Source organism: Aythya marila (assembly GCF_965140915.1).
Source record: "Aythya marila genome assembly, chromosome: 11".
Classification (NCBI taxonomy): Eukaryota; Metazoa; Chordata; class Aves; order Anseriformes; family Anatidae; genus Aythya; species Aythya marila.
The window spans coordinates 77,963-100,582 of record NC_139052.1 but is presented as its reverse complement, the minus strand read 5'-3'; the positions used below and the strand labels follow the sequence as shown (position 1 = coordinate 100,582).

At 44.1% G+C, this 22,620-nt stretch overlaps 1 protein-coding gene across 2 annotated transcripts in view; it reads left to right on the top strand.

Annotated features, from left to right (window-relative positions):
- TNFAIP8L3 (TNF alpha induced protein 8 like 3) overlaps nt 1-16,938 on the top strand; it is a 55,485-nt gene extending 38,547 nt beyond the window's left edge. For both annotated transcript variants that reach the window (XM_082769567.1, XM_082769568.1), the window contains one exon: nt 14,950-16,938. In XM_082769567.1, the coding sequence (XP_082625693.1) occupies nt 14,950-15,512 (563 nt within the window). In that variant the 3' untranslated portion in view covers nt 15,513-16,938. The remainder of the gene's footprint in view (nt 1-14,949) is intronic.
- The last annotated feature ends 5,682 nt before the right edge of the window (nt 16,939-22,620 follow it).

The following is a 22,620-nucleotide window of genomic DNA, read 5'->3' as shown; positions in this document are numbered from 1 at the left end:
TCCTGTTTGCAAATTCCAGGGGGAAAAAAAGGCGTCAGCCAACTGTGAGCACAAACATGGACCAAAACTTAAGCAAAGACAACTGACTTGGTTCTTTTTAACCCTCACCCCAACTGATGCCATTTGTCAGAAATCTCACAAGCTCTAACACGCTGCTTGGATTTCACTGTGTAAGTCTCTCGCTACGTAAGAGAGCACATTCTGTCACTGAGCTTTATTTCTCTGATAAAAACTTGCCACAAGTTTTTTACCACACATATTAAAGTCAAGTAAGCGTCAACTGATGCTACATTATGCCAGCACCACTGGGCAGTGCTTAATTAGAGTTCACATAGTGGAAGGCTACTCTGAGAGGCTCATGGGGGTGCCCATTTGCCATAAGAAAACGTGCACTTTATCATGAGCTTATTTCTTATAGGAGGGCAGGTTGTTACAGGTGAAGCAATATGGAGAGCTTTGCATGCATTTTCTGTGTAAGATGGAGTGTTTAACATCTGGGGAAAGGACATGGAAAAGCAGGTAATGGTAAATCGATTGCAGGCTTTTGGCTTGAGGAAAGGCCAGACAGCCCCCCCAAGGTGATGGGGGAGCACCATCATGGCAGCAGCACCCCAACCAGTCGTGAGACACTTGTAGCTGGGGAAGGCATGATGCTTCCAGCAGCCAAAATGCAGGTGAGCTCACCCCAGAGGCAGAGATCCTCAGCAGCTCCACCAGGCTTGGAAGAAGAGAACAGACTGCTGCAAAAAGAAATCATCTAAGTAGACTTGGAAGGTGGGGGGAGGATAAAAATAAAGCATGCTAGCTCTTGAGTTTAGCAGCAAATATAGCTGGCCTCACCTTAGTGGAGCCAAGATATATTTCTGCTTAGCACTTTGCCACAGGAAACCTCAAGTCTATTGCAGGGTGGGGAACAATAACATCACACTAGTAGCACAAATTAGCAATAATTAAAATGAAGAAAAAACAAAAGGACTTCTATTACACACCAACATTAAACTCATGTTGAATATATAGCGTGCTATATCTGTATGAGCAGGGCAGCAAGCTTCTTTTTTGGCCTATGTCATCCTAGGAAGTTTCTTGAACTTTCCTAGCAATTGTCATTTATTTAAGTGATTTGTTATATTACAGAATATCAGTCAACCTGATTACTCAATAGTTTATTTAAATGTTACTGCTAACATTTTATTCCCTATGAGCTATATAGAAATATTTATATGTGGAGCACAAGAGCTGGATTATTATTTTCCAGGACTGGTGGTGCAAACATAAGAAACTCTTGAGATTTTGGTATGAGAATTCATAGTGATGAATGACACCTATGTGGCCATTCCTTCCTAATGTTCCATTCACCATTTAAAAGCATACAAATATATCATTTGATTGAAGGCTCCTCAGGCGGTGATTGCTTTCTACTCCTTGTTTATGTAATTAGGTTTGCATGGCCTTGGATCCCACTATGACAACCACAGGAACTACAAAGACGCCGTTTCACAAAAAGCTGAAACCTACAAAAGCACATGAACATGGTAGTCTTCTTTCTCTAGACAGGCAAATCATATGGATCCCTAGACCCTCCTGCTAAAAAGCATCAGGCCTTTTGTCAGAATTAGGGCCCACATGGTCTGGCATATTCTTACTTGGCAGAGTCCCCCCACGCAGGGTGCCTGTACTTGGCAGTACAGAGCAGAACCATGAAATCCCCTCTTCAAGAAAGGGAGCAGTATTTTTCTTCATTGTAGAGAAAGTTGATGGTGAAACATGAAATTGGGCAGAACACAGTTTGTTTCTACCAGGTGGGTGAGAGCTAAGAAGCAGGCATTGCCCCACTTCTGGCAGAATGAGCCCTGGAGGCAGCAGAACCTTAAGAGAACTGAGAAATGCCAGCTTAGGTCTTTAGGAAAGAAGGATTTGCCAAGTCCTGAAAGCAGAAGAAACCAAGTAGTATTTCCCTCAGATGACTTCTAGGATGTCTTAAACAAGCCCCACACTGGGTGGCCACTCTGAATGCCATACCTAATCCAGGAGAGACCAGGCAGGTCAAACTCTGCAGCTTTCTAGGTCAGACTCAAGTAGGTGCCTACACTTAGAATCACCCAGGAGGAAAAGCAGCTTGTGCTTGGCTTTTTAGTTTGTTTAGAAAGCCTTGGTTTCTTTAGCATGCACTGGAGAATCTAAAAATTTTGGAGTTTAGAAACAGCAAAATAGAACAAATACCTTCAGAGGTAGCAGTTGTTTTGCTGGAATTGAGTAAGCACGAACACTTTAACAGAACTGATGAAATGTTATTCTACTTCCTAACCAGATACAGAGGCAGCAGCTCTGACCTAACACTAACAAGTCCTCCACTAAACCATATCACTAAGTTCAACATCTAAACGTCTTTTACAGACCCCCAGGGATGGTGACTCCACCACTTCCCTGGGCAGCCCATTCCAATGCCTCACAACCCTCTCAGTAAAGAAGTTCTTCCTAATATCCAACCTAAAACTCCCCTGGCACAACTTAAGCCCATTCTCCCTCATCCTGTCACCAGGCACGTGGGAGAACAGACCAACCCCCACCTCTCTACAGCCTCCTTTAAGGTAAAGAGCGATAAGGTCGCCCCTGAGCCTCCTTTTCTCCAGGCTGAACAAGCCCAGCTCCCTCAGCCGCTCCTCGTAGGACTTGTTGTCCAGACCCCTCACCAGCTTCGTCGCCCTTCTCTGGACTCACTCAAGCACCTCCATGTCCTTCTTGTAGCAAGGGGCCCAAAACTGAACACAGTACTCGAGGTGCAGCCTCACCAGTGCGAATTACAGAGGGACAATCACTTTCCTAGCCCTGCTGGCCACACTACTTCTTATACAAGCCAGGATGCTGTTGGCCTTCTTGGCCACCTGAGCACACTGCTGGCTCATATTCAGCCGACTATCAACCAATACTCCCAGGTCCTTCTCCGCCTGGCAGCTTTCCAACCAGCTACTGCTGTTAAACTGTTATTAGAGTCTCCTTGATGAGAGAAGAAGCATCCCTGTTACCGGGATGTTCCTCTTGGCATGATGTTTTACAACATATAGACAATGAACAAATTAAAAGCATGAAAACAGATTGCATTTATCCTCTAAAGGAGTTCTGACTGTAAGATACTATTTATGTTACTTGGGCCAGTTACATAGCTGTGACAGTATCAATACCATGCTTATCACTTCAGTTTAAAGCCATAACAAGAAAACCATCATTTGTAGTCTAGTTTCTCCTCCCACTTTTTCCAGTACAGACTCAGGATTTTTCCTTCATTAGAATAAGAAAAGACACTAGCTTTTGGTAGATATTATTCATGCAGATTTTGAACCAAGGAGGAACAGAAACAACATAAATCCACCTTTCTGAGCTTTGTATCCTTCCACAGAAAATAATCTTTGGCTCTTCTTATTGTTAGATTTGGCTTTATTTTCATTTGGGTGTACTAAGGTTTTCATGGTGTAACAATTCACATCCTTTACATTAAAGAAAAGGCTGGATAAAATTGGTCCTTCTTTATAACAGGATTTCAGAGAACAATTAGGATAATTTAGCAGGTGGTGTAGTTTTTCAGAGAACAATTAGGATAATTTAGCAGGTGGTGTAGTTCATGTGGATAGATACGTAACAGCATACATTTCTACACACGCCCCACAAGCCATCTCCTGTTCCATTTCAGTGCTTTGTGCATCTTGACTGGGCACCTGACCCATGCTGTGGGTGAGCAGCACAGAACAGATCACCTAGAGGACACATTTAAGTCCAGATCAGACTTCATCTAAAAGGAGAACAGGATTATAGATCACATCTGAGGCACACAGCACTGTGGGCTTTCTTCCTACCAGTAAGTCCCCAGTCATTTGCACAAAGACTTGTAAGAGATGGAGAGTGTGATGAATCCCAGCTGCATTGCATTTACCAGTATTAATTTTTCCTTCAGGCAGAAGTTTTCCATCCAGAATCTGGGTTGGCCATCTCCCCAGCAGCTAGTCTTCTCTAGAGACAGTTTAAAAAGAAAAAAGTAAAGGATTCCACAAAGCCTAATATTCTGTAACAGTAAAAATACTTTTAAATAAAAAGAAAAATGACCAGGCAAACAGTAGAGTATTGTTTTAAGCACTAAGTGAATGGAGAAACTTCTAGTTCTGTTGTCCTTTTGGGAAAGAGAGTAAACAGTCATAGCAGCTTCTCTTTAAGCATTCATGTCTTTTGACTTTTCAATTTCAGCCCTGCTGTTGTTAAGAAATAATTTTCTAAAAGTTTCAGTCTAAAAACAAGACATTGATTTATCCCTGAGCTGACAGTATTGAAAGATTCAGTTTAGATCTTACTTTTAAAGGTATGCATAGTGCCCATGTTTGTGTGTGGGCAGCTATTTCAGTATAATGTGCTTAATCTGGTCTCAACTGAAGGAAAAAAATGAACTAAAAGGAAAAGGAATTTACTCATAGGCTTCTCAGCCAGGATAAGCAGGACTTTTTTTTTTTTTTTTTTTTTTTTTTAAATTGCAACACTATTGGCTCATTTGTCACTATACCACTGAACTGTCTCATTAAAGATGAACTTTATGCTATCAATCCTGAGTAACGTAATGACGTAGCAAGCAGGTTTTGTTTCAGCACAGGGTAGACTTCTAAGTGAATCTTCAAACTTTCAGTACAGGGAAAAAAACACTTAAAATGAGTTAAAAGAAAGCAGACTGGGCACCAGTCAAGCACTGATATTATCAGTTCTTACTCAGAGAGGGAGGATGCCCTCAGGTCTCAGGGACTTGCAAAAGCAACATTCCCATCTGGTATTGCACCTTTGTTACGAAGCTCCAGCACAGAACATCAGCTAATTGCTGCTGAGCAAAATAAAACTTTCTGCTTCAAATAGCAATGAAATTTCTCCCTGCAGTTTACAAGGGCAGAGCATGGGCTGATGTCTTGTAGCCTATTATGGAAAAGGTAGTACAAGGGTTTAAAGCATAGGTTAGAGTAACCAAGGCAAAGCACCCCATCCTGCAGGCACTGAGAGGGAAAGTGGGCAAAAACCAAGAGGGGTTCTGCAGCCAGGAGGGTCACTACAACAGCAAGCAGCCGATTATCTTGGAGCACTTGTTCACCCTGAAAAAAAATCATGTAGTTACAATAACTCAATAACTTCTCCAGCTTTTTTTTTTTTTTTTTTTTTTTTTTTTTTAAGAAGTCCTTTTCTCTCCCTGAATATTCCCAGACTAGGAATTAAGATTTTTGACTACACTTATTAATACATTAAGCGTCTTTGCAAACCTAGGCCTTCACATTCTTGGAAGGAAAAGATTTTATAAATACACAGACATAGGCAGCACCCACATACCTTATGAGACATACAAAATACTATCACTAAGCGTGACTCAAGATATAGGTTCAAAAGAATATTTCTTTCTTAATTGACTTACACACCTGCTGAGTCTCTTCCAACAAAGCTATTTATTTTCTTAAATAAAAAGCCACAAGAAAGACTTGACTTCAAGCTCCTTCATACCCCTAGCAAGCCTTAACACTTGCAGCAGATTTAGTATCCTTTGTTTTCTTTAATGATAGGTCTCATCATGAGATGTCTGTTCCAGCTGTATGACTCAACAATTCTAAATACATTATGATCAGCCTGGAGTGTCCACTCCTATCTTAGGAAAGTTGCCTGATATCTTCCCCTCATTTGACTTTTAGTTTAAGCTGAGTTTGGAAGCATGTCTGGAGTTAATTGTGGAAAAAAAAACATCAACAGTTTAATTGGTGTTTTATTTAGAGAGCCACAGTATTTTCTCCCCAGATATACCACATCTATGCCATTATCTAATTTCCCTCTTGTCCATCACCTTCCTAATTCAAAACCTAGTTATCAAGCAAACAGTTATGAAGGAAGTAAAACAACAGCATATGGTGTTCACAAATATGTCTTCCTCATTCTCCAGATATGCTGATGCCATTCACAAAAATCAACCCCAAGCTGAAGCAGCCTTTCCCCTGCTGCTTCCCTTGGCCTCTTCCCATTTATGCACGCACCAATGTTCAGTGTTCCTCCTGCCCATCTGGGGTTTGCACTGTGTCAAAGTCCTCAAAACATTTCAAGCAAACAGGACTGCACACATATCTTCAGTTTAAAAATAGGAAAATACATTTTGTATTTCTATCGCTGCCCTTATGTGGGACAAGGTGGGCTATTTTGGATATCTCTGAGCAGCATGATGGAGGACGGTGACGAGAACCATATGCTGTGCAGAGCAGCTGCTTCAGTTCCACAGGGACATGGTGCCATCAACGCACCCTCACCTCTACCTGGGGAGCCTGCTTGGTCAGCAGCTGCTTGACACCTTCTGCAGTCACAGCCTATTGAGTTTTAATCAGTTATTCACCTTGACCTTGTTCAGACATACATTTTCCTCCATTTTCATGCAGCCTCATACCACACTATAGAGCAATGCCATCTTTGAGTTTCACAGCATCCTTGGACCAGCCGTCCTTGGGGTCCTGATTGCTTGCTTTCTCACGGAATTCTGTGCATCCCTAGAGCGTAGATGTAGTTATTTTTCATGCCATTCTTAATATATCAGAGTCAAAAATAGAATTACTCCATGTAAAAGGCAAGGGGGTTGTATCTCTGGAGAAGGAGCAGTTACTGCAACAAGAAACAGCTTCAAGCACAAAAATAAACCCACAGTTTTCTTCCTGAGCACATGAGAAGTGGGGGAAAGAAAAATCAGTGAAACAGAAACCAATAGCCTGTTGAATCACACATACTGCATGGAGGCCTCATTTAATATTTAGAGATGATATTGCCAAGCCTTGCTCTCCTAACATATTACTATATTCCTACTGAGAATCAGTGGCTCCCATGTGATAAAGAGACTGCTGGGGAAGGAATAAAAATCATCTGAGCTACAGATGCTCTGCAAAGCCTACATGTCCTGTTAGCGAGGAGTTACGAGCATGGTAATGACTGAATGCAAACACCACAGGATCCCAAATAACTCCATAGCCCTCATCTTCTCTCGCACTACCAGTGGAGGATATTAATGAACATGCAAGAAAGAACCTAAAGTCATTCATGAAATTGGGCTGAGTTCCCTTAAGACCCATTACAACCACCACAGCATTCAGACATCAGAGCAGGGTGTAGGTGCTCCCAGGCTCCAAATCCTCACCTACACCAGGAAAGCAGCCAGAGATTGAATCAGGAGGTTTGTTTCTGGGCCTTTGCAAGCAACTGCTCAAAGCACAGACCCAAAAGGCATAAAGCACCTGCCACACTGCTCAACACTGTCAGTCCTGGGGCCATTTCTTCTTTCCTCCTCTTGGAGGTGCAGGCTGTTTGTTTTGAAGAGGCGAGTTGTACCTGCACTCCAGCAGCAAGAATGACTGCGTATTGAACACAGAAAGCCTCGACAGCTTTAGGTGAGGTGATTCTGGTTCCTGCATCTCCCATGCTTGGATGATGCAGGGAGGTTTTCTATTTTTCAGTGCTTGCAATTTTAATTTTCCAAGTTTTTGCACAACATGGAATCTGCCAGCCTGGAAACTGATCATGAAGTAGCACTGCAAGCATGTTCTGCCAGTCATATACAAGTAGTTGCCACAATAGTTGCATATATGTAAACACAGAGTAGTTACAGATCTTGAAAGCTTTATCATGGATTATAAGAGTCTCGGTGGCAAATAGTACCTTCACAAGAAGATCTTTTCTAGGTAATCATTACATGTGTAGAAGGATATGACCAACATATTTTTCCACACAAGTCTGACATGTTTTTTTCCCCTTAACAAGAAAATTGTCTTACTGTTCCTTATAAATAAGATGTTCTCCCAAAGAACATGTCCTGTCTAAGCAGGAAACAGTTTCTTAGCACGTAAGAAGGAACTTACTACTGTCCTGTTATGAAAGTCACATGTACTAACATTAAAACAAACTTAATTTTCTATAGCAATAATTACTTGTGTAATTAGACTTTTAAAAAATAAGGTAGTTTTGTGATTAACAAAAAGTACATCATCTTTAAAAAGAAGAGGGCGTAGGAATCACAGGAAATGTGATTAATTGTGGGGAAGATGCAATTAAGCACAAAATATTTCAGAGACTGTAGTAAAAACGCTGAGTTGATGCACAGGATTTGCTGGATATTAAAAAAATCACAATTTGAAGGTGAAAAAAATCCCCAGTAATTCTAGATGCCCTCTACTGCCTGCACAGAGCTCTCTGCTGCTTTCCAAGCTATCCATATCTACTGAGGAACCTGCTCTTGCATTGTGGATATATCAGCATGTTTCTCTTCTCTAAAAGGTTTTCGGCTGAAGTTACCATTTAAAGAAAAACATTGCCATTATAACCATAAATTATTTCCATCTCAAAATATAAGAATAGGATCAATGGCAATTGATGATTGCCAGTCCTCCTGCACAGCCAGACCTGAGCTACTCACATGCAGGGCTGGGGTTTCCCAGTAAGAGCAGTTTCCCCCTGCAGTCTCATTCCCTAAAGCTCAGCCCCAGCAAAGTCTTGGTTTGTTATGGCTCCATCTGCTGCAAATATCCCCCTTATCGAAGCTTGCTGTCAGTGTGTGTTTCGTCTTGCAGCATCAACCAGAGTTAAACTTTGTCGAGTATGGATGTTCAGTCTGTTTGATGTATTTTACACTTGCTATCAACGTGAGTAACATCAAAAGTCTTTAAACCTGTTTATAAAATACGATTAATTCATCAAAAACTTGCAGTTGTATAGCAAAGCTTAAACACCAGTATTTTATTAGCACTTGTGGCAGTAAGACTTACTCATCTCTGCAATACCTATGCATTTCCAGATAAGAAAAAGCTTGTTCATAGTCTGTGTGCAGCACCCTGAGGCTCACACAAGGCCTCTGCATTGCTTACACTTCCCAAAAGTCAGCCAGACATTTGCTGCCTTGGCACAGCGTCCCTGTGTGTCACCAAACAGGAAGTGCAAAGCTTAAACCAAGTGTTTGAAAATCAGTCCTCAAAGATACCAACACTGCAATTAGACATTAGCAGCCTGCTTTAGATCTTGGTTCTGATATGCTATCAGATTAGTAAAATTAAGGGTTTGGCAGCCATTCTCAGAGCTGTGACTTGGCTGCCCACATGCCTTGTTTGTCCTCTGCAGCCTGCCCCCAGAGACACCCCTGCAGCAGCATGGTCACTGCAGCATCCCTCCACCTGGGACATGGCACATGAGGATGGTCCTCACTGAGCCCTTTTAGTCAGGGATTGGCTCCTGCCTCACAAGCTATCAGGACATGACTGGGGTGAAACACCTGATTTGTCTGGAGATGAAGCAGTCACAGCACCACACCAGCTGTCACATAGCCCAGGCAGCTCCTGAAGGCCGCCACACCAAGGCCCAGTTCCAGCAATGGGACAACACTGTTATCCAGACTCCCTTTGCCAGCTCCTGCCTTTAAACAGAGCAGCACAGACTGATTCGCATCCAGCTTCTGGGGGGCAGCAGGAAAAGCACTTGGCCAGCCCCAGCGGATCAGGTGGAGGCAACAACTAAGCTGCTTCTCCCTGGCTGCAGCCCAGAGGCCAGGCAGAGGCACTGGCAGCAGCTCAGCTGCTCCATCTGCATGGCTTTTCATTGCTGAAAATGCTCCTCAGCTCCTCTGCCAGGCACTGGAAGGCTCACTCCATTATGCACCAACATTATATTAGTAAAGTATTTCAGCAGCTGGCTTGTGTTTTGAAAATAAGATTATCACTAGGCATCTCCAGTTCCGAGGTCACTAAAAAGTGTTTTTTTTTGGGGGGGAGTGATTGCTGCTTGCATGAAGCACTGAGAGCAGTGTTCTTTCCCCCACTCCACCTTCCATTCAGTCACGTTCCCTCTGTTCGGGGCTGTTGCTGCCATTTCAGCCTGACTTCAGAATTTTGGATACTGGTATTTGGCCCCAGGGCTGTGTAATTATCACTCCTGAACCTCCCATTCCCCTGCAGAATGGAGCAGCCCTCTTACACTCATGGTAACCATTTAGAAGTGCTAACAGTTTGAGCACGCCAGGCTCCCTGTGCTTACACATGTTTAAATTGGCCCTCCCTGAAGGCCGATATATTCCATCTGGTCTATTGGATTTCTTGGCTTAAAGTTACTGGAAACACTGAATGTTTCTTCTGCAGTGATCCCATAGCTGTCCAAGAGCAATACGCACGCTTACAGCCAGCAAGCTGTACTAAAACACTGTGGGAGAAGTACTTCTACGCTTCTTTCCCTGCCTGGTCTTAGAGCTATTTTGAAATCCCAAGTTCCACCATTTGCTTTTTCTAACCTATCTTATGGCACAAGTGATACGTGAAGGGTAAGTACAATGCGCAAGTTTTCTGCTTCCTACTTCTCAATGTTTTATCTGATGGTTGCACACTGAGCAATAAGAGGTTTCTGTTATTTATTTTACATATTCTTATTTCTAAAATAGCACTTGCTTGTTCTTGTGCTTATAATTTTACTTAACAGGTTAATAAAACTTCATTTATTTTCCACAAGTGTTATTTATGCTCTATAAACTATTTATGTCAAGAAAGAGACATTACAGGCAACCAGGCTATACTTAAGCAAGCTCTCAGCAACAGCAGCAACATTTGATCAGCCATGTAGTTATCCACTGCTCATTTAACTCCCTGTAGGAGTGGTATAGAATCACCTAGGTTGGGAAAGCCTTTAAGATAATAACGTCCAGCCATCACCCTGACCTACAAGTCCCATCATTAAGCCACATCCCTCAGTGCCACAACTCATGATACAGCCCATACAGTGCCATGGCTTACAATAATATCACTGCCTCCTTCATTCTCATAAGCACCTGCACTCCCCAGGCTCTGGGGCAGGTGTAGCACGATCTTAAGACACACAGATGCATTCAAACTGTGCCACATGAATCACTGAGATCATGAACACAGCACATCCCTTTTGTGCACAGTTGTGCCCATTCCCACAGCAGTTTCCATAACACAATCTCTCTTACAGGAGCAGACTTGGAGGGTATATCCGTCCTTTGGCTTAGTCCATCTCCCCAAGGCCCAAGCACTGCTAGCAGCTGGATGGATGCCCACATTTCCAGTAGCTTTGCTGACTCCTTGAAGCCTGCTTCTTGCTGCAGATACTGCATTGCATTTGAAAACTGAGGATTCAGGAACATTAAAAATAATTCAGCCTCTTCATCATCTTTGTTTTCTTATGTACAGTATGCCTCTTGTTCAGTTCAAGGGGCAGCTCTTTGCTAACTTAGAGGACAGCTGCAGCACAGAGGCAGGGACCTTTCCTGACGCTCTTCTTCCCCCAGCCCCTCAATGCCCTCAGCCCCCCTCACCTCTGTGGGACACATGCAGGCTCACCAGGTGCCCCACAAACATGCACTTCAATATGGATCCAAAAGCACAGCACCCCACCAGCTGCCACAGGCTGGTAGTGTAACTCATCACAGCATTATTCTCCCAGTTTCAATGGGCGATAACACACACAGCTGCAAGCGTCATTTGGCTTTAGCTGAGGCAGTCAGTGGCTGAGCTGATTGATGAACTGGCACAAGCTGCAGCAGGCACCGTAGTAACAACTCCCAGTGTCAGAGAAGCAAACTTAACTCCACAGGTGGGACAAAACCAGATAAATTGCTTCTTATCTCCTTATCTTCAAAGCAAGCCTGTTAATACACTTAGCAGAAAATCTGTGGTTGGCAAACTCTACCAAATCTGAAGATCAGCTCCTTCCCTGCAGATTTTTACCTGTGAACAAGCGCTCCCTCCAGAGCTCACAGCAATGCATTTTTCAGCCTTTTGCCAGGGAGAAAATAGCCTGGCTGCAAGACTTTTTTAAGGCTTTGGCTAAAGGAGCTAAGTGAGAGTGAAATGGATTCATCTGCTCAGGGTAGTTGTTTCCACATCCACGTCATTGCTTCCAGAAAGTCAGCCACACTCTCTCCCATGCTTGTACTGTTTCTGCTGTCATGTATATACTGGGTGAATGGCTATTTACATGAAAATACAGTTGCTGAGCATTTAGTTCTAACCATTTGTACTTGGCACAGCCATCATTTTGAGAATATTACAGATACTCTTGCCTTTTAATCTCAAAAACTCTGAAAACACTTATAAAACTCAGATATCCCCTCTGTAGAGTCACTGAACTCTTCCCACACTTCTGCTATTAGGCAAGCCTGTTATTAGGCAAGCCTGTCATTAAGGTTAGTGGATGGGAGGTGTCCTTGTCCCGCTCGGCGTTGCGTGCAGGAGCTGGTTGCGGCCAGTCGAGTTGAGCACGGTGCTGACTGTGTGCGCCAGGCCCTCTGACACCCCAGCTGCTTCAGCCTGGCACCAGCCAGGGTTTGTTGTCACCGCTGTGGAAATACGGGTCTGGGGAGCTGCATTTTCTGAAGGGTGGGAGATTGCTGTGGGATTGATCCCTTGATCCCTTCATATGGGCTTTTGGAATAGCTTTTATCATAGACGACACTTCAGATGGTTTAGAGAGGAAAATCTGGAGGCAAAACCCATCACTGCTTTAGTGAAAACTCAGGTGCCAGGATTTCTGTAACGGAGGCTAACCACTACCCAGTGAAGTGGCATGCTCAGAGGCTGCATTTTCTTCTTCAGATTTGGTGTACTGTTCCTGAAAGTTAATGGCATCTATAATGCTGTTGGTGATCTGTTTTGCTACAAAGCAGAAAACAAGTGCTGCCTGTGGGAGGTGATGACGTTTAAAGGGAAATGTGCTGCAGGAAGAAATGTCTTCCACTGTAAACGTGCAGTCCACACAGAAGCTAGACCTTAATGGTGTGGCTAACCGCCTGTGGGCTTTGGGAGCCCACTGGTGGCCAGGCCACTGCTGCTCCCTCTCCCCTCATGGACACCCTGGTGTCCATGTGTGGGGCTGGGTGCATGTGTGGGGCCTGGCCAGGCCCCCAGGCCTCGCTTTACCTCACGCCATGGCCCAGCAGCGCGTATGCACAACTCCTGCTGCAAGGTCCGAGCATAGAGGGACCCAGCCAGGTTGGCAACTGGGGAATATGACACAGCGGCTGAATTGGCATGAATACCAGTCAAATTAATATTCTAAAAGCTTACTGCAGTTATTTGCAGGTTCTGATCAAAACAGATACTGAACAACCGCATCCACTTGATTAATAGCAAACGCTTGCTACAGAAACAGACACTAATGCTAACCTTCCATTTTACTGTGTTTAATGCACATAATTATTCATCACAGATACTATTTATATACCCCTGTACTGCAAAGTGAAAGAAAGCTTTTGTCTTGGTTTTTATCATTTTTAGATTAAATCCAAGTTTTTCTATTTCCTCCAGTCAGCAGATCAGGCCCACAGTTTTGTCTCCAAAGGACAGGCAATTCTTTTAAATATGTTGAATTATTTTTTCCAGGTGGTGGTTCAGCTGAAATTAAATGCTACTCTTTTCTGTTGCTCAGTGGTACAGATGTACCACACGGGGAAAGATGACAACTTTAATGTGATGACAACTTTTAACTAGCAAATGCGGATAACAGTTTTTAAACAGAGGACTTTAAATTCTTGGTGCTACTTATGCTGCCTCATGTGACAATGTAGGAAGCACCAAGAGGGAAAGAAGGCTGGGGTGAGAGCACAGCAGCATGAGCAAAGGCCATATAGAGTACTGTGATACAAGCACACATTTAGAGTGCAATACCCCAGGCCCTACCACAACAGTGATGAATCCCTGTTGCACAACTGAACTGCAGCGTGGCTGCTGCAGCCACACGTTCATGCCCTGATGGCTGGAAGGAGCCTCAGCCAAAAACCCACTCAGGCTCCAAAATCAAATCAGCACAGGAAGATTTGATTTTTTTTTTTTTTTAATCTCTTAGTGGACCACTTCCCCAGCAGCTGGCAAAGGGCACAATATCTCCATTCTCCTCACATCAGACCGAGCTCGCCCAGCTACACACACACTCATCACTGTTTTGGTACGATGACAAAATGCCCTTAGCTCCTACAGAGACTCCACTGCTGCAGTACTAAACTGGGTGGTTATTTCATATGAAATGTTTCTGTTTCCTTTAGTTTGGTCACATAGGGTCAGTTAAAAAACGTTAAGATGAAAAGCAGAGGAAGGTCAAATTAAGCTCTACCAGTAGAGCTTCGTTGGATAAAGTTCATTAACAGTAGCCACATGCTCCAAAGGAACTATCCTATCCTAGAACTATTCTATTCTGAGTGGAACCTGCAAAGATAGGTAAGAGACAGAAAAATCCAAGATATTTACGTTTATTTGACAACTGTCCAGCAAATAGCTGAGGTATTTTCAACTGGCAGGAACTGCATGCACTGAAGCACCAACGTTTTGCAAAAATCACAGCCTAGAGTTTTGTAAATTGGTAACAAACTGGAACTGTGGCGATGAAAGCAAAAGAAATGCCCTACTCCGATTTACTAGCCTGTCTATGCCGCTGCTGCCTGACCAAGGAGCAACAGTGTCTCCTAGTGGCCAAAAGAATAATTCTTTCAGGTTCACGTACATGTTTGCCAGTATTGTGCTTTTTGCTTCTCCGTGATAGCTCAGTTACCTTCATAAACACATCCCAACGGATCTTTCTGCCAAGAAAGCTTTAACATTGAACTACGGAATAGAAAAAGCTTTGTTATTGAACCAGTGACTAGAAAAGAGGTGGCATAGGTATCCCCCACCACAACGTCCTATTCTTCACTTGTAAACAAAAATCCTCAGTGACAAGACTTGAAACATGGATGTCTGAAAGCCCATGGATATACTTGGGAATTCAGTGTTGCAAATGTTCCTGTTACTGCAAATCATGACCATATGTAACGATCAATTAAATAAGCACTACCTCAGTTATACACATGGGTACTACTTTTCCTACCTGTTTGTGAAAATGATTCACCAAATAAAATTAACATTTTCTCTTTTCTTTGCTATCCTGAAACAGGTCCTGATTGTTTCAGTTCCAAGAATCTTGCACTGCAAGCCCAGAAAAAGCTCCTGAGCAAAATGGCCACTAAAACCATGGCTAACATGCTAATTGATGACACAAGCAGTGAAATCTTTGATGAGCTGTACAAGGTAACAAAGGAACACACAAGAAACAAAAAGGAAGCCCATAAAATTATGAAAGACCTGATTAAAGTGGCAATAAAAATTGGGATCCTCTATCGAAATAATCAGTTCAACCAAGAGGAAATGGAAATCGTAGACAAGTTCAGGAAGAAGCTGAACCAAACTGCCATGACAATTGTCAGTTTCTATGAGGTAGAATACACTTTTGATAGGAATGTTCTTGCAGAACTTCTGAATGAGTGTAAAGACCTTGTGCATGAACTAGTAGATCGACACCTGACACCGAGATCCCATGGGCGTATCAACCACGTCTTCAATCATTTTGCAGATGTGGAATTTCTAACTGCCCTGTACAGTCTTGATGGGGATCGTCGGCCATACCTCAAAAAGATCTGCGATGGCATCAACAAACTACTTGATGAGAAGATCCTCTGAAAGTACGCTCAGAAACAAGAAACCAACCAAAAACTTCTGTCTAGAACTGGCCACCCTTCATGAGCCGTGGTGAGCATGCGAGCTTCCTTTGTACCGTTCTTGATACAGTCTCCAGCAGGAGCCTGAAGGTGCTCACTTGGCTCATGATGAAGTGGAACACCTAAATCAGAAAGCTATCAATGTTAATGTTTTGTTCCAGATAATTGAGTCTTTTCCAAGGAGTGGTGTGAACAAGGCTGCTGACGTATATTGTTCAGAAATAGATTGCTATACATCACGATCTTACTAGCTTTGTGGTCAAGGCTGAGCACATGAAAGAATGTAAGCTCCAATGCATGGCTATGTAAAAATAGGTGATGGAAAAAGAGCAATGCATGGAAATTACCCCTAGGCTGCCCTTGGTGTGTATGTTTTCCCACACTAACTGAAAAGTCTTAGAAGGTAAGGCTCTCATGGATTAAGCTCTCTCCTTTCTAAAGGATCAGGAATCATTGTGAGAATGCATCTCTGATTTCACATGGTATTTAAGTCTACTAGGGGATAAAAAGTAATACAAATTGAGTAGAAGTGGTACAAAATTTAAAGAGCTTTTCCATGAAACAATGTTCTCATTAGAGATTTTTGGTTTATACCTTCTAATAAGAGAAGATTTCACTTTAATTTTGAAAAGCAGCTCAGTGTTTCAAGCTTAAAGGTAATTAGAAAATTAGACAAAGTAGTACAACATTGGTTCTCCCTCTCTCAGATTTTGGGTATTTGGTAACATAGCTGAGGCTAAGGCTGAAGGTTATGCTGCTCTTTGTGCTCTTACTGTTTTGCCCAGCAGAGCAAAACACTCTGCAAAGATTTTGAAATTGCACTTGTGAAGAAATCAGTGGATCTATAAAGCAACATTAACATCTCATATCCTCAAAAGATAACATTCAGCCTAGGTAAAATGGTTTACCATATCCATGATGTGAATTTGTGCCTACAGTAAAATAGAGTTGTGACAAAAAAGGAGCTCCATCTGCTATGCTTGCAGTGCCATCTTAGTGCAGAATATCCACAGCCCTCTTAGCTCCAGTGACTCTGGAAAGCTTCATAAACAAGCTTTTGTTTTGTTTTTAAATGAAATATACTGATGTCTTTAAACCAAAAACATTTTGAAGAGATACTAGTTTCTTGAAAGTTTTGTTGGGATAAAGGGAGAACCAGAGCAGAGCAGATACTCCAGCTTGCTGGATCTCGCAGCTCAGCTGATGGTGCTGCCTGTCCCTAAGTAGGGGGAGCATGGGCAGAAATCTCTCCTCTCTCCTCGCTTTCTGCGTCTTATCCCACAGATTCACCTCAGTCCTTTACTAGGACACAGAGAACGGACAATCCCATTACCTGGAGATATCATATTGCATATATTATAATGCAGAGACTTACGTACTTTAAAATTGACAAAATGCAAGAAGCCATTCCTCTCTAAAGAAAACATCCAAGGGTTATCACCCATTACTTCAAGATAACAAAAATTTATATTTTCCCATTTAAACTCTTAAATAATGTGGTGGTGGAGAAAACTTTTCAAATTTTTATTTTCATTCTTCTGTCTTTCCTCATCCCAGAAAAACTGTAGCTCATCTCTTGCAAAAACAACTTTAACCATTCTACTGACTTTCATACAGGTAAGAATACACATACCCAGATCATGTATTCACTACGGTTTGTACAAGAAGCGTTTTTTATCTGTTCCCAGGAGAATGCATTTTGGAGCACAGGAGGAACACTAAAAATGGCAGCACAAGACATTACCAGGGCAGTTTGTAATGATGTAATTTTCCCTCATGTTTCCTTCAACCATAAAAGTACATTTAGTAGCAATGAAGGTAAACTGTTCCTTTGCAGCACAGCACAGTAATAGCGTATGAACTTTTGGGATGGAAAGTCTATTAAGATTTGCCTTACAAGGTTGCAAGTTGAGACATTTGCAGAGCCATATTTACATGCACCATTAGCTGCATTCTTTCTCAGAGCATGTACTTGTCAACTGATGCTTTTGAATAGTAGTTATTGTATCCAACATTCCTGCCCCAGTGCACGTCAGATTCTGTGTGTTTGTTTCTCTTGTGGCAAACAAATATAAGATGTTTTTTAAAGCCAGACAAAGAGATTATTCAATATTGAAGATATCCACAAGGAAAGAGATATCCTATATATGACTTCCTTTTTGTGCAAGTATCAATATCCAAAATCTGATATTTTAGGCCAGCTGAACATCTGTCATTTACAAATCTGAGTAGCCTTAATGAAATAAAATGTTTTTGAGCATTTCTCATATTTGCCTATCTGGTATATTCATTGTTTACTTTTGTACTAGTAGTTTGGTATGTAACGACATTGCTAATGGGCAATGTCCAGGTCACTTTAAGTATATGATGTATTATCATATTTGTGGATTAAAGATGTGTGATTACTGTCCTTTTTGCTTTTGATTTATTTTTCTACCATCCAATGTGAACTCAAATTAAACAATAAGATGAAGGAATGGATGTAATCTAACTTTTTCTACCTTCAACTGTTCAACCTAAAAGGTCTTTGAAGGGCAGGTCTTGTGAAAGTAGGCGGTAGGTATGCAGACAATTTACATGTTTAAAAGAAAACTGGAAACCCCCATTTCTGTTGCATTACATGCACATAACACAAACATGCATCAGCAACAAAGGAAAGCTGTTTTCCACCAAGTTCTTGAGCAGTTGACCTGAGGGCTGATGCTGGCTCCATGTATTCTGCGCTATGGTCAAGGGTTTTGGGTTCAGAACCCCCCCGCACAAATCCCAGGGAGGAAAGTGCACAAGCTTCTGCCTCCAGGGCCCTGACTGTCCCCAGGCACAGCCTGAGCATTCCCAAGATACTCTCACAGTCTGTGTCAAGGCCAGAGCAGTTTTAACACACCCTGATCTAGCTCTGTACCAAGCACCTTCTTGCAAGTTTTCCATTATTTATTTAGTTCCTGTTCAGCTGTGACTTCAGTTAGAAGACACATCCCTGGCACCTTTCAAATCCCTACCCTAAACAAGGTAGATACTGGAATTTACCAGAATGTTTTAACAGCAGCGAGCATATATTCCTCTGTCCTTATTCCCAGAAAAGGCAAACAGTTTTGGCTGAAAGAGCTGATTTGCAAACAACTCACATGGCAATTAGACCAGAAGCAATTAAAGAGTAGAACAAATAGAAATGCAAACTACCTTAAAAGGCAAGTTTAAGGCGACCTTAATAAGTGGTACTTCAAGTACCACTGCTGGTAAAACACTGTTCTCAGGTTAATTTTATTAATCATACCATGGCAGGACACAATATTCTCTGCTTCACCACTGTCAACTTTACTACAGATAAAAACATGAAAATTCAAGAAACTCTCAAGAGTAACCACTTCTGGCATCCTAATGAAATTCTACACATACCACAGAGCAGTACGTTGCACTGAACTAATCTCACTTGAGTTAGAAAAACATTCTCATAGGAAGGCATATAAAGTACTGACCCTGAAAAGAACCAAAAGGTAAAACACCATTACCTCTTATCACAGCAACAGGATTGCAAAAGCAAGTCTTAACTGGATGACTTCAGCAGATCCATTTTTACCTGCTACAATACAAGCAACACCAGAAAAAGACAATACAGATTCTTACCACATAGAAAAGATAATACAGCTTTTTATGCTGTTTTATGCTGGAGAAAAAAATATTAGTATGAGATAACCATCTTCCCAATATTTAGAATCATCAGTCAGTGTCATTTCTGAGCTACTCACAAGTATAGAACCTCCAAACAGTGCTATGCGTTACATAAGTTTGTGCTCTTGGCTCCTTACGTGATGAGAAGGGGTTTGGAATACCCAACAGAAAGTACTGTGGAAGTGGGAGGGTTGATATACGTTTAGGAAAAAGCACTGCATCATACTGTCCTGCTGCACTTTCACCAATTTTCAGACCAAAATGTTTCATTAAAAATATTTGAAAATACTTTGAGAAAATGAGGAAATCAATAAAACAGGTAAAATACTGATCCCGTATGATAATTTATCTGTTGACTCCAGAACAGTCTGAACTCCAAGCTGCCCATGGCACACAGCAGTAAAACAGTGGAGTCTCCTGCTGCCTAGGTTTTTATGCAAAACACTGTTCAACTGTCATTTCAGAAAGGTCAGTAGGCTCTGAACAGCTTCTATATCCTTGTTGAAAGAGAAATCCTTCATGCCAACAGGATTATGTGCTCTGTTCTCTCTAGCCTACTTCCACACATTTTATTTCATTTTCCCAGAAAATGTGTTAATCCTTCAAGACCTACTAAGTCACAAAGAAAAGAAACTAACACACATATTCCCTTTTAAAGTTTAAACAAACTCCCTGCCTATTTCACATCTCCCAACCCAAGAAATTCTAGACAAGTAGATTGAAGCACTGCTTTACCAAGACATGAACAGGGGGTGAAAGTGAATGCCAAAGCCCACTACTTAGTAAAATTGCAAACAACATTCCACATGGCTGCATTTTTGCCAGGAACTGCTCTCAGACGTTGTCTAAACCTATACATTCAGGTGTTAATACAGCTGTTAATTTAGGTGCTTGCGGCGCGGGTGCCGGCCGTCCCGGGGCCCTTGTGGCCGGGCGGCCCGGGTCCGTGGAGCGGGCCTCGGCCGGCGTGGGGGTCGGCCGTCCCGGGGCCCCTAGGGTCCGGCCTCGGGCGGCCCGGAGGCCGGCACTCTCAGGGCCAGGGGTCCGGCCTAGGGCGGCGCGGGTGCCGGCCGTCCCGAACCCCAAGATGCTGGCCTCGGGCGGCGGGGGATCCTGCCGTCCCGGGACCCGGGGGTCCGGCCTCGGGCGGCACAGGTGCCGGCCGTCCTGAGCCGCAAGGTGCTGGCCTCGGGCGGCGCGAATGCCGGCCACCCCGGGTCCGTGGGGCCGCCCTCGGGCGGCGCGAATGCCGGCCATCCCGGGTCCGTGGGGCCGCCCTCGGGCGCCGCGGGTGCCAGCCGTCCCGCGGCGCGGGGCCCGGTCTCGGTAGGCGCAGGTCCTGCCATCCCGGGGCCCGGTGGGCCGGGCTTGGGCGGCTATGGGGCTGGCCTTCCCGCAACCCGGCGGTCGGGCCTGGGGCGTTGCGGACGCCGGCCGTCGCGGAGCCCGGGGGCCGGCCTCGGGCGGTGCAGGGGCCGGCTGTCCCGGGGGCCGGACTAAAGCGGCGCGGGAGCCAGGCATCCCGGGGGCCGGCCACGGGCAGAGCGGAGGCCGGCGGTCCCAGGGTCCGGGGATCCGGCCTCGGGCGCACAGGAGCCGGCCGTCCCGGGGCCCGGGGGACCGGTCTTGGACAGCGCTCGTGTGTAATGACTCGGGGACCAAGGGGCCGGCCTCGAGCGGCATGGGGGCCGGCCGGACCGGGTACCGGGGGGCCGGCGTCCGGAGGCACGTGGGCCGGCTGTCCCGGAGTCCAGGGGTTCAGCCTCGGGCGGCGCGGCGGCCGGCCGGCCATCCCGGAGCCAGGAGGGACGGCCTCGGAAGGTGCGGCGGCCGGAAGGCCCAAGCACCTGGGGTCCGGCCTCGGGTGGCGCGAAGCCGGCCGTGCCGTGAACCGGGGGGCTGGCGTCGGGCAGTTCGGGGACCGGCGGTCCCGGAGTGCGGGCGTCCGGCCTCGGGCGTGTAATAAATGGCTCAGTCTTCAAAATAGGACTATAATCAAAGTTTACAATTTATTAAAGGAATAAAGGTAAGCAAACAGCGCTGGGTGCGCTGGGAGTCTCTGCTCCACCAAGATGCACACCAGTTACATCAAGCAGCTGATTTTTATGCTCCTAGGCTGATACATATTCATTACTACTTTTAAAAAAAAACAGGGTTATTATAATTAGTTTCCGGAATCCAAACCCTCCTACTGGAGCATGCGTATCAGTCTCCGGTGGTCCCTCTGGGGGTTTCTTGTGCTGAAGGCTCATAGTCTTCCTCCCTCTTGTCCTTCTCCTTTGTCCAACTTGGCTGTATGTCAGAGACTTGTGCAACATCCCCTGCAAGCTTTGTCTTTTCGTTGTTTTTCAGCTCTTCCCGACTCCTTAATCTCCTGGCCAGATAGCAGAGACTTGCATAGTGTCCCATGCAATAGTCATAATAGTTAGCAGTTATTCTGAACCCCCCCCCCCAGATATCAGAGACTCCAAGGAAAAGTCTACAAATACATTTCCCTTCAAGCTCTCTACTGACACAAATTGCTAAAACATTCCTTTGCAAGATACAATAATTATATACATTAACCACTCTGTTTTTCTTAGACTTGTGGTTATACAAGGGTATGTAAGACAGAAGGTCACATTCATCATACCATGCAGCCCTAGGATTGTTTCATACTGACACGAATCAGATGAACATATCTCACAGGTGGAGTGGGGGCTGGCCCTCCCAAGCTCCAGGTGGCCGGCCTCGGGCGGCTATGGGGCCGGCCATCCCAGGGCCCGGCGGTCTGGCCTGTGGCGGTGGGGAGGCTGGCCGCCCCAGGGCCCGGGTGGTTGTACTGGGTCTGGCTGGGATGTTAACTTTCCCTGCAGCAGCCCATACAGTGCTGTACTCTGCACTTGTAGCTGGAACAGCAGTGTTATCACACCAGCGTTGTGTCTACTGCTGAGCAATGCTGGCACAGGATCGGGACTCTCTCTAACCCTCCTAGGGGGTGGGCAAAAAGTGAGAAGAGAAACATCACCAGGGCAGCTGACCTAAACCAACCAAAGGGATATTCCATACCATGTGATGTCACACTCTGCAATAAGAGGTGGAAATAGGAAGAAAAGGGTAGGGCTGGGCTCACATTGTGAAAACATTGGTCCTCCTCCCGAACACCAGCTACGTGCGTTGAGGCCCTGATTCAAGGACATGGTCAATCATCGCTCATTTGTGGGAAATAGAGAGTAATTTCTTTCCTCTGCACTTCCATTTGTTTTATTTGTTTGCCTTCATTTGTTTTATTTGTTTTATTTGTTTGCCTTCATTTGTTTTATTTGTTTGTTTTCCTCCTTTTTTTTTTTTCCTTTCCCCCTCTCTTCTCCCCTTTCCCTTTTTTTCCCTTTAGTTAAATTGTTTAGTTCATAATAATATTT